General features: G+C 61.1%; 1 protein-coding gene across 1 annotated transcript; it reads right to left on the reverse strand.

The window, feature by feature from the left end:
* Window positions 1-748: 748 nt before the first annotated feature.
* On the reverse strand, window positions 749-6,269 carry MAPK8IP1 (mitogen-activated protein kinase 8 interacting protein 1). Its single transcript, XM_014950397.1, has 8 exons — window positions 6,183-6,269; window positions 4,372-5,247; window positions 3,656-3,731; window positions 3,038-3,210; window positions 2,662-2,771; window positions 2,395-2,514; window positions 1,307-1,377; window positions 749-957 (listed from the first exon to the last, which is right to left on the reverse strand). The coding sequence occupies exons 2-8, from the start codon at window positions 5,117-5,119 to the stop codon at window positions 855-857; spliced, it is 1,401 nt and encodes a 466-aa protein (XP_014805883.1). The 5' UTR covers window positions 5,120-5,247; window positions 6,183-6,269; the 3' UTR covers window positions 749-854.
* Between the last annotated feature and the right edge of the window lie 3,639 nt (window positions 6,270-9,908).

A 9,908-nucleotide genomic window follows, 5' to 3' on the forward strand; every position in this document is an offset into this window, starting at 1 on the left:
GTACTCCACATATTCCTTGTAGAACTGCTGGAAAGCCCTCCTGCAACACAGCACCGGGCAAAGCTGAGGGCAACGTCCTCCTCGAGAGGCATTTACAGAGCATCCCCCACCCCAACTTCTCTCCTCACCCTACCCTCTGGCTGGTTTGACCCTCCCAACCCTGTAGCCCATCCTGCGTTAGCACAGCAGATCTGCAGGGTCTCCAGCCTTGTCCTGACCCCCATGCATGGCTTCCATCAGCCATCTGTCTGCAACACCTCACCCTGGGAGTCCTTCCAGCCCTGGCAGGAATAGGCTGCCCCTAGCCCTGTCAGCCCTGGCTCTCCCCCAAAAAAGCCTCCCGCTTGAAGGAAGAAGGTGCCAGCCCGAGCCCCACACCTATGGGGAGATGGCAGGACACCTCGTTCCTCCTGCCCTTTTGGGACCAAGCACCCCCCCCTCTCCGTGCCCAGCCAGGACTCACCCTACAGACTCTGCCAGCGGCTTCGTGGACTCCTCCGAGACGAAGACATGACAGGCAAATCTGTGGTCAGCAGGGTGCTTGGTGATGAACCCAAAATACCTGAGGGCAGAGGGACTGGGTGAGACTGGACCTGCAGAGAAGCAGGCACTGGTACCCCAGCATCCCCTTGGGCACAGGAGTTGGGGACCTGCCTTCCCTCCCAAAACCCAGTGGCCACCAGCCCTGGCAGCCCATGCCCAGAGCTGGGATGTAGCTCCCATCCAAGGAGCCTCCCGCTTGAAGGAAGAAGGTGCCAGCCCGAGCCCCACACCTATGGGGAGATGGCAGGACACCTCGTTCCTCCTGCCCTTTTGGGACCAAGCACCCCCCCCTCTCCGTGCCCAGCCAGGACTCACCCTACAGACTCTGCCAGCGGCTTCGTGGACTCCTCCGAGACGAAGACATGACAGGCAAATCTGTGGTCAGCAGGGTGCTTGGTGATGAACCCAAAATACCTGAGGGCAGAGGGACTGGGTGAGACTGGACCTGCAGAGAAGCAGGCACTGGTACCCCAGCATCCCCTTGGGCACAGGAGTTGGGGACCTGCCTTCCCTCCCAAAACCCAGTGGCCACCAGCCCTGGCAGCCCATGCCCAGAGCTGGGATGTAGCTCCCATCCAAAGGCTGCAGGGGGAAGAGGAACCTTTCCCAGCCCCAGCCAGGAGCAGCAGGAAGGCAGAGAAGCCCCTCTGCCAAGCTGCTGGCATCCAGAGCCACCCCGCACCTCCTCACTACTCGAAGGCAGCAAAGCCCCTCTGCCAAGCTGCTGGTGTCCAGAGCCACCCCGCACCTCCTCACTACTCACTTGTTGTTCTTTGGATGGTACCCACAAAAGGAAATGTTCTTCAGCTGGAAAAAATGGCTACACTTGTTTACCTGGGGGGGGAGAGAAAGAGAGAGATAAGAACCATCAAAGCTTTCCCTCCCCACCACCTCCATGGGGCAGCCGGACTCTGGAAACACGTGTGTGGGCTCAGCAATGAAATAAACTGGGCCACCACCCTGGGATGATCCCAGCAGCGGTTTCAGGGCAGCCCCAAGCACCTGCACATGGGGGCATCTTCCAGGCAGCCCTGCTAGCTCCCACCCTGGCTGCCTCCACCTCCAGCAGCTCCTGTGGGCTTCCCCTGGAGGCCCTGGGGCTTGGATCGGCGCTGCTGTTTGGCTCTTAGAAATACCAGCAGATAGAAGGTGAATGGATAACTTAGAACTAAATAAGTCACCCAAGCCTGGGTGTTCAAAAGGTCCCAGATGGGAATGAGAACTTACTTACACAAGTTCAAAGGGCAACCACCTTGATGGCACCCTCTACACACCCAAGAGCCCAGCTCCCTGCCACAGCACCCATTTCTACACTTGTAGAAAGCCAAGAGCCCAGCTCCCTGCCACAGCACCCATGGCCATGAGCTACTCCAACCCCCTCCCAGCTGGAGGGGGAGGTCTCCCAAAGAAAGTCTTGCTGCAAAGCCCTCTCTTTCCTCTGCTCAGCATCTCCCCGTGCTTTGCTAGGCTACTTATGCAGAACGCTAATCACCAGCCTGCCACGGCCAGCTAAAGAGATTACGGGGCAGATCTGGAGGACACCACTCAAAATAGCAGCAGGAAAGGTTTTAGGAGCAGCTGACAGATTACTGGTACGGCTCAGCTCGCAGCATCCCAGCACAGCGAGGTGCTTGGCAGCTGTGGGGCCACCAGCAAGTGATACAGCCCAAAGCTGGGAGCCCATGGGGTATGAGGGACCCCGAGGTGGGCCTACAACCCTGCTGATGGTGTTTCTCACACCCTTAGGTGGGTGGAGATCCCCCACTTAGATACACAAACAGGACATGTAGCACAGGGGGCATGAGCCAGCAACCAGGGAAGGGTTGAGATGAGCAGGGAGAGGGACATTACCTTGCTGTGCTCCTTGGAGTCATCAGCTTTCACGGCAATCTTGACCCCACGCACGCTGATCTCCAGGACGCAGCTGGAGGGTGGGTTAAAGTGCACAGTGAGGCGGCGCGTGGTGGCAATCTGGTGGGGGGAAAGACAGAGACAAAGTCCTGGCACTTGTGAGTAGTGGTGGTGGCTCCTCCTTTCCCTTCCCTTCCCCACGGAGGCTCTGTCCTGCTGCCAAGAGGAACAGGCGCTCCTCCTCCCAGGTTTGGGGTGGGACACTACCTTCTGCATGGCCGCGCACAGAACGTCGTTGCCCTTGTGATAGGGAACCTGCACCGAGCCGAGGAACTTCACCCGAAACTGGTCCACCCAGTCGTTGCTCTTGGCCAGAGCTGGAAAAGAGGGCACATAGCAGGGATCATCTCCAATGACCAGGAATGTGGGCTAGGATCCAGCTCCTTGTTCCATATTCCCACCCCTGCCCAGGGAAGGCTTCCCACAGAAGACCCACCAGAAAGCTGCCCATCGTTCCCTGCCAGGTGCTCAGCTTGGTCCTCCCTCCATCATCCCCCTGTGCTCAGCACCAGGCTCTTCTCAACAGAGAGGAGGTGGACACAGGAGAGGGGACATCAGCATGCTGCGTGCCTAGGTCTGGTACCTGTTACGTGGTCTGGGTCCTTGGTGACTTCGATAGCGTAGTAGGCAGGAAAAATGCCCCGGTCGCCCGTCCGCATGTTGTAGGCTTCGTACCAATAATCTTCTGCCTGCACCTCCACCAGCAAAGGATCATCCACCTCCAGCTCCAGCTCATCCGCGTGGCGAGGCACGAACCTGGGCAAGGAGGGACTAGCACCTGGCCGGCCAGCAATGCTGGTGGCCTTCTCATGGGCACGCTGCTAGGGCAGGGGGCAACACAAAACCACAAAACACTGGCCCAGGTGGGCACCTGGCAGGGGTAATTAGCCACAGGGACCTGGGTTGCTGAATAAATCTGAGCAGCTTTAGGCTCAAAAGGCGGCAGTGCCCTGGCACCTCAGGCAAGGGCACCCCTGTCACACCACCCGTGCTGCTCCCCAGAGGTCCCAGGTGCCCTCAGAGCAGCCCAGGTAGATGTTGGTCTTGGGCAGGGCATGAGCTACATCGGGAGCAGTTTGGTCCCTAGGGCTTCCCAAAAGCTGGAAACACCTGTGCTTGGGCTGGCCCCACCATGGTGGGAGGGCAGCACCAGCTTTCCCCTGCGAAAGGCTGGGGGTACCGCTGGCACCTGCAAGCTCACCTGAAGACGGCGCGGTGGGTCTGCTCCTGCTCCTCCCCGTTGATCATGCAGGAGAACAACCCGAAGGACTCGGCACCTGGGGATGAAGGCAGAGGGGGGCATCTCAGCGTTGAGGGGTCAGCACTACAGCCGAGGGAAGGACATGGGCTGGGGAGGATGCTGAGGCTCCTGGGGGATGGCTCGGCAGAGCCAAAGCCACATGGTGCCACAGGAGAGGAAGGCATAGCTAGACCCGCTGCCCTGGTGCCCACCGGATCCCCACTGGAACTACAACCTTCCTGTACCAACCTGCACATCTGTGACGGCTGGTGTCACCAGCACCATGGGACCCACCGCACCATGGGAAGACCTGACTGCAGGGTCATGCCACCAGCCCCTGGTGCTCCTCTGGGCTCTTGGAGACGGGTGGCACTCCAGGAGGTATGCTGTCCCCCTGTGAGACCACTCAGCCCCCCCCTCAGGACAGCCATACTTTGGGCTAGCCAAACAAGAGCCTGGACCACCTCCAGCCACCCCTGCCTGCAGCTCGCAAGGCTTTTCCAACCCCCTCCCAGGCACCAGAGACAAAGCCACAAGCTGCAGCAAGCAGAGCTGGAGCTCACATCTGCTGGTGGCTTTCCACGTCCTGAGCGTGCCCTCAACCTTGTATCAGGGATGGGCAGAGTTGCCTGGGCGGGCAGCCACCAGCCCACCTCCCCCTGGCGCCCACCACTCACTGGAGGAGCGCGCCCGGCCACTCATGAAGACGTTGAGGAACTTCTTGGAGAAGTGGATGTCCGCCTCGGGGGTGGAGTCCTCGGAGAGGCAGACCGAGTCGCGCTTCAGTGCATCCTCCTCATACTCCTCGCCGATGGCCGACTCGTAGGGCGAGGAGACGCAGTTGTCATAGACGGTGGCCGAGTCGCTCTCGTCGCTGTAGCCCGAGTAGCACTGCTTGAGGCTGACCAGCTCCAGCTGCACGTTCTCATCCACCACCAGCGTGTACTTGACCGAGTCGTAGGAGAGGGCACTGGTGTCCGAACTCACCGAGGCTCTCTGAAGGTTGTGCCCCGGCCGGGAGGCACTGTTCCCACCACCGCAAGAGGCCCTGGGCAGGTTCATCTTGTCAGGGGAGGACATGTAGTCCAGCACCTCGTCCTCCTCGCTGATGGAGGGGTTGGTTTTCCCTGCCAGGGCCGAGTAGCCAGAGGTGTCGATGTCGGAGCTGATGGACATGCGGTTCTCGCTGGACTGAGAGAGGAAGGGCTTGTCGGTCTCCAGGGGGTCCGAGTTCTTCTGCACGGGCGTCAGGTAGATCTCCTCTGTGGCCTCCAGCCTCACATCCGTCTGGTAGCGGATGCGGTCCCGGTGGGCCTCGGGGCCCCTCGACGTCACCACCACCACGCTGGCACCGTGTGGTGGGGGACGGCTGGCGTTCTGGTGCTTCTCAGGTGGCCGGGATGAGGTGACGCAGGCGGGTGCCATCTGCGTGGCTGCTGTGCGCCGGCACGGGCTCTCCGTGGACGTGCCCCGGTCTTTGGTGGAGGTTGTGCTGTTTTGGTGATTGACCTCATCACTCAGGCAAACGTGGTCGTGGGGAGGGGTCTGCTCACCTGGAGGGGGAGGACAGCAGCATTGACAGCACCACAGAGGGTGACACTCCTTCCTGGGGAAGGTGGCCAGGGATGCCACCCAGACTCAAGATTGGACATGCACCCCGCATCCACGTGGGATGTTTTCCCCAACCTCCTGCTCCGGCACCAACTTGCCCCAGCCACACAAGGGTGAAGAGAGCTGTTCCTGGCCAGCAACCCAACAGGTTAGGGGTGGATCTGCTGGAGATAACTTCTGAAGAGAAAGATCTAGGGGTCCTGGTGGACAGCAAAATGACAATGAGCAAGCAATGTGCTCTTGTGGCCAGGAAGGCCAACGGAATCCTGGGCTGCACAGGGAAGAGTGTGGCCAGCAGGTCAAGGGAGGTTATTCTCCCCCTCTACTCTGCACTGGTGGGGCCACAACTGGAATACTGCGTCCAGTTCTGGGCTCCCCAGTTCAAGAGAGACAGGGAACTGCTGGAAAGAGTCCAGCAAAGGGCAACAAAGATGATTCAAGGACTGGAGCATCTCTCTTATGAAGAAAGACTCAAAGAGCTGGGATTCTTTAGCCTGGAGAAGAGAAGGCTGAGGGGAGACCTTATTAATGCTGACAAGTATCTAAAGGGTGGGTTGAGGGAGGATGGAGCCAGACTCTTTTCAGTGGTTCCCAGTGACAGGATGAGGGGCAACGGGCACAGCTGGACCATGGGAAGTTCCACTCAAATCTGAGGAAGAGTTTCTTTATGATGAGGGTGGCAGAGCCCTGGAAGAGGCTGCCCAGGGAGGGTGTGGAGTCCCCTTCTCTGGAGATCTCCAAGCCCCCTGGATGCCGTCCTGAGCGACATGCTCTGACAAGCTCTGGGCAATCCTGCTTTGGCAGGGGAGTTGGACTAGATGATCTCTATGGTCCCTTCCAACTCTAAAAAATTCAGTGAAATTCAGTGAAAACTCACCCGTTTTCAGAGGGGACGACGACCGGGACACCCGCTCCTGCCAACTGTGCTTTTTCCCCAGAGAGTTGTTATTCAGCGTGTCCTGAGGAGAACAACAAAGCCGCCTTGTAGCCCGAACAGTAAACACCGCGTGGCACAGCAGCGGTGGTGGCAGCAGCACCCATCCCTCCCCGCATCTCAGCTTCCCCCCTCGCCCGGGCACGGGATGCTTGGGGGGAGACCCCCCCCGCCCCAAACCAGCCCCACATCTCGCCACGCCATTGCTGCTGATCAAAGGAGGGTGGGCAAGGAGGCAGATGGCCTGGCCTGGATGGATGGATGGATGGATGGATGCACTTGTCCACCCCCCCAGGGAGACTCGGACGCAGGAACCCACGGCTGGATGGTCCCAAGCCCAAAATCCAAGCACTAAGCCCACCTGGGCTGGGCAGGTTGTGCTCTGCTCCCACCCTTGGAGCCCTGTCTACCTTCAAACCACCCGAGGTTATTAAATGGGAGAAGTCCCAAGAGCCAGGAGATGTGCTGCTGCCCCCCCTGGGAGCCCCTGGGTGTATATAGGGGTATAAATATACACAGGCACATGTATGGATGGATATATACCTCTATGTGCACACACACACATAAATACACACTCCACTAGCAGACATCAATCCTGACCAGCTGGAGAGGCGAGGAAGCATCTCCCCCCATGCTGGGACCAGTTCCGTGGGTGCTGTGCCCTGCCTGCCCTGCCCTGGTCAGCAGCCACATGTGTGTGCACACACACGTGTGCACAGGGGAGCGTGCGTGCCCAGCCTCACCACGAGACGTGGGGACAGGGGACCATAGGGAGGGGTCTCATGTCCTCAGGGCTGGGAGAGCAGCCCTCCCCGGTCCCCAAGGCTGCTGGTCCCCCCTCTAACAAGGACCATCAAGCAGATGGGGGACAAGTCCTCCTCCCTGCCCGGGGTGTTTCTCCCCCGGCTGCAGCCGTGGCATTTTTCCACCCCGTTAATTTTCGCTCCAGTCCTGAGCCCCACTGGGACTCCCCGCATTTTCTCACAGCCCTCTGGCCAGCCTGCAGCTCTTCCAGGAGCTGCCCCCTCCTCGCTCTGCTCCCCCCACCAACACAAAACAAGCTTTTACCCCAAAACTCCGAGTCGCAGGCTGCCCCCAACAGTGGCTGCCAGACACCCCAACCCACTCCCGGCCACGGGGCTTCGGTGACCTCCCAGCGTGGCCCCCCGTGAGCCAAGACAAATCACAGCACGTCCTCAATTGCCTTTCCCAGGGATGCCAGGGGCCAGGACAGGGGCCAGGGGACCTGCCGCAGGGACAGCCTCTGCGTGCAGGTTGCCACGGGGCCAGCACACGAGCCAGCCCGCCTGCCTGGACCAGGACAAGGGGCAGGAACGCAGCAGGCAGAGCCCACCCATCCCACAAGGCCAGGACACTCTGGGGGGCTGTAACACCCAGCCAGGGTGGAGAGAGACCCAACGTGGTCTTAGAGGATGAACCTGGCCAGTCCCAGCAGCTTTTCCTTCCCTTCCTGGGAAGTTGGGGATGTTCCTCTCATCCCAGGCCACCTACGTGGGATGACTCACAGAGATCCCAGCAGCAACCAAGACATCACCAAGTGAGCTCCCAGCCCTGCAAGGAGAAGCTGGGGCAGAGGGTGGGATGGTGGCCCTGCACGAGGAGGCTGGAGGCACAGAAGGGCACCTCGGTGCCCTGGCTGGGCATTCAAGAGAGGACGAGTGGCCACGGTCCCTCTTTTGACCACCTGCAGGAGAAGGGAGCTGGCCATGCCAGGAGGGTGCGGGAGGGTCTGGTACAGGTGGAAGCAGATCTCAGGACAATCCAAGGGATGCCCTGCACCGTGTGTCCTCTCCTTAGGGGACCACAGGGGTACCTGCCTACCTTTGGGCAGAGGTGGGCATCCAGAACAGGCCCCCCCAAGTCAACCTGCCTCCGGAGCTTCAGCCTCCACCTGGGAGGTGACCATCAGCTCCCCTTCCCCAGCCCACCATCTACGCAACCTTCCCCCCACCAAAATCCCTCTCCATGGGCCTGCTGCCACCCTGGGCATCGGCTGCCTGGAAGGGGGGGGCTTTCTGTCCCCCGTCCCCCCAGCTGGATGTGGCTGCCACGTGCCACTTGCTCCTCAGGGCACCCGTGCAGGGTGGGACAAAGCTGTCCCCTTGTCCATTATGCTCAGTGGGGCTCCCCCCACCAGCTTCCCCAGCCCTGCTGCCTTTGTCCCTGGTGCCAGCTGCCCCGAGGGCGCCTGTCCTGGCTCTGTGCCTTCCTCCTCCTCCTCCTCCTCCTCCCACCCGTGGCCTCAGGCAGAGAGCTGGCATCAGCTGCTGGTGCTGGGCTGGTGACACCCAGCTCCGACTACTCCCCATCTGTCACCCACAGGGACACCTGCCTCTCACTTCATGCTCCCTGGCTGAACGTCACCGCCACGGAAATCCTCCTACTTGGCAGAAGGCAGGGCTGAAACGCAGGAGGGTGGCAAAAATAGCCCTGCGTGTCGCCCGTCTATCTCACACAGCTTCGTGAAGTTTGCAGGAGAGACTGGCCAAAGGGACACCGGCCACCACTCAGAGGACCAGCGTGGGGGGGCTCCGAAATATCACCCCCACCCAAGGACACCGGTAACCCCAAGGCTGCGTGGGGCAGGTGGTCCTGGGGAAAACCGACCAAAAACTCGTGCGAGATGTGAGAGCGAGTGAGACAACAGAGCCCCTTCGTCCTCCCGGCCACCATTTTGGGCGTTGCCGTTCTGTCTCTCCGATTTTGCACGGGGGGCTGACATTAATGCCTCTTTCGCCGGGCGCTGCTGCGTGGGGAGAGGTGGCTGTTGTGTCCCCACCGCTGGGCATGGGGCAACTGGTGTCACCACCCTGCCCCAGCGCTGGCACTGCCCCAGCCTGGGGGCTTGGAGCCCAGCCAGCCCTTGGCTAGTGGTGCCACCCTGGGCTGGCCAGCCCCATGGCACGGTGCCCTGTCCCGTGATGGCTCATTCACGCGTTCAGGATGCCCTGCCTCGTTTGTTCTCCATCCTCAAAGGAGGCCTTTCCCCGCTCCCACCTTGCCCCTGCCCCACTCTCGGGGGGCACAGCTCAGCCCTGCCACGCTGTGTCCCTCCAACTTGGCAGCAGGGATGGAAGAATGACCCACCCAGCCCCTAAGGTGCCCCCAACCCCCACTGACCATGGTGCCCAGGCAAGGCCTGGGGGTGGGAAGGGGGCACAGCCTGCAGGGACTTGGTGGTACCAGGGGGTCACGCCCCTCCAACTTGGCAGCAGGGATGGCAGAATGACCCACCCAGCCCCTAAGGTACCCCCAACCCCCACTGAGCGCGGTGCCCGGGCAAGGCTTGGGGGTGGGAAGGGGGCACAGCCTGCAGGGACTTGGTGGTACCAGGGGGTCACACATCCCTGTATCCCCCCCCAGTGCCTCCCGGGCTCCTGGCTCTGGGATGGAGCCTGGACCAGGGGTGGCGGTGGGCAGGGACCCCCGGGGGGGGGCGGCCACCTTGCTGGGCATCGTGGGGAGGGCAGAGGAGCCTCTCTCCTCCATCCCTCCAGCCAAACCCCTTCCTCCCTCCCTCCATCCCTCCATCCCTCCGAGACAAAAGCCCCCCCGGCGGCGGGAGCATCCTTCCTCCTCCCGGGAACCCCCACCCGGCGGCGGGAGCATCCTTCCTCCTTCCGGGAACGCCAACCTCATCCACACATC

Source organism: Calidris pugnax, unplaced genomic scaffold (assembly GCF_001431845.1).
Source record: "Calidris pugnax isolate Ruff unplaced genomic scaffold, ASM143184v1 scaffold68, whole genome shotgun sequence".
In the NCBI taxonomy this organism is placed as follows: domain Eukaryota; kingdom Metazoa; phylum Chordata; class Aves; order Charadriiformes; family Scolopacidae; genus Calidris; species Calidris pugnax.

Excerpts from the sequence above, each read along its gene's own strand:
- MAPK8IP1 (XM_014950397.1), bottom strand. The coding sequence starts at position 5,119 with ATGGCACCCGCCTGCGTCACCTCATCCCGGCCACCTGAGAAGCACCAG. Across the intron at positions 2,772-3,037 it reads GGACCCAGACCACGTAACAG|CTCTGGCCAAGAGCAACGAC; the intron begins GTACCAGACCTA and ends CCTCTTTTCCAG. Across the intron at positions 2,515-2,661 it reads TGTGCGCGGCCATGCAGAAG|ATTGCCACCACGCGCCGCCT; the intron begins GTAGTGTCCCAC and ends TCCCCCCACCAG.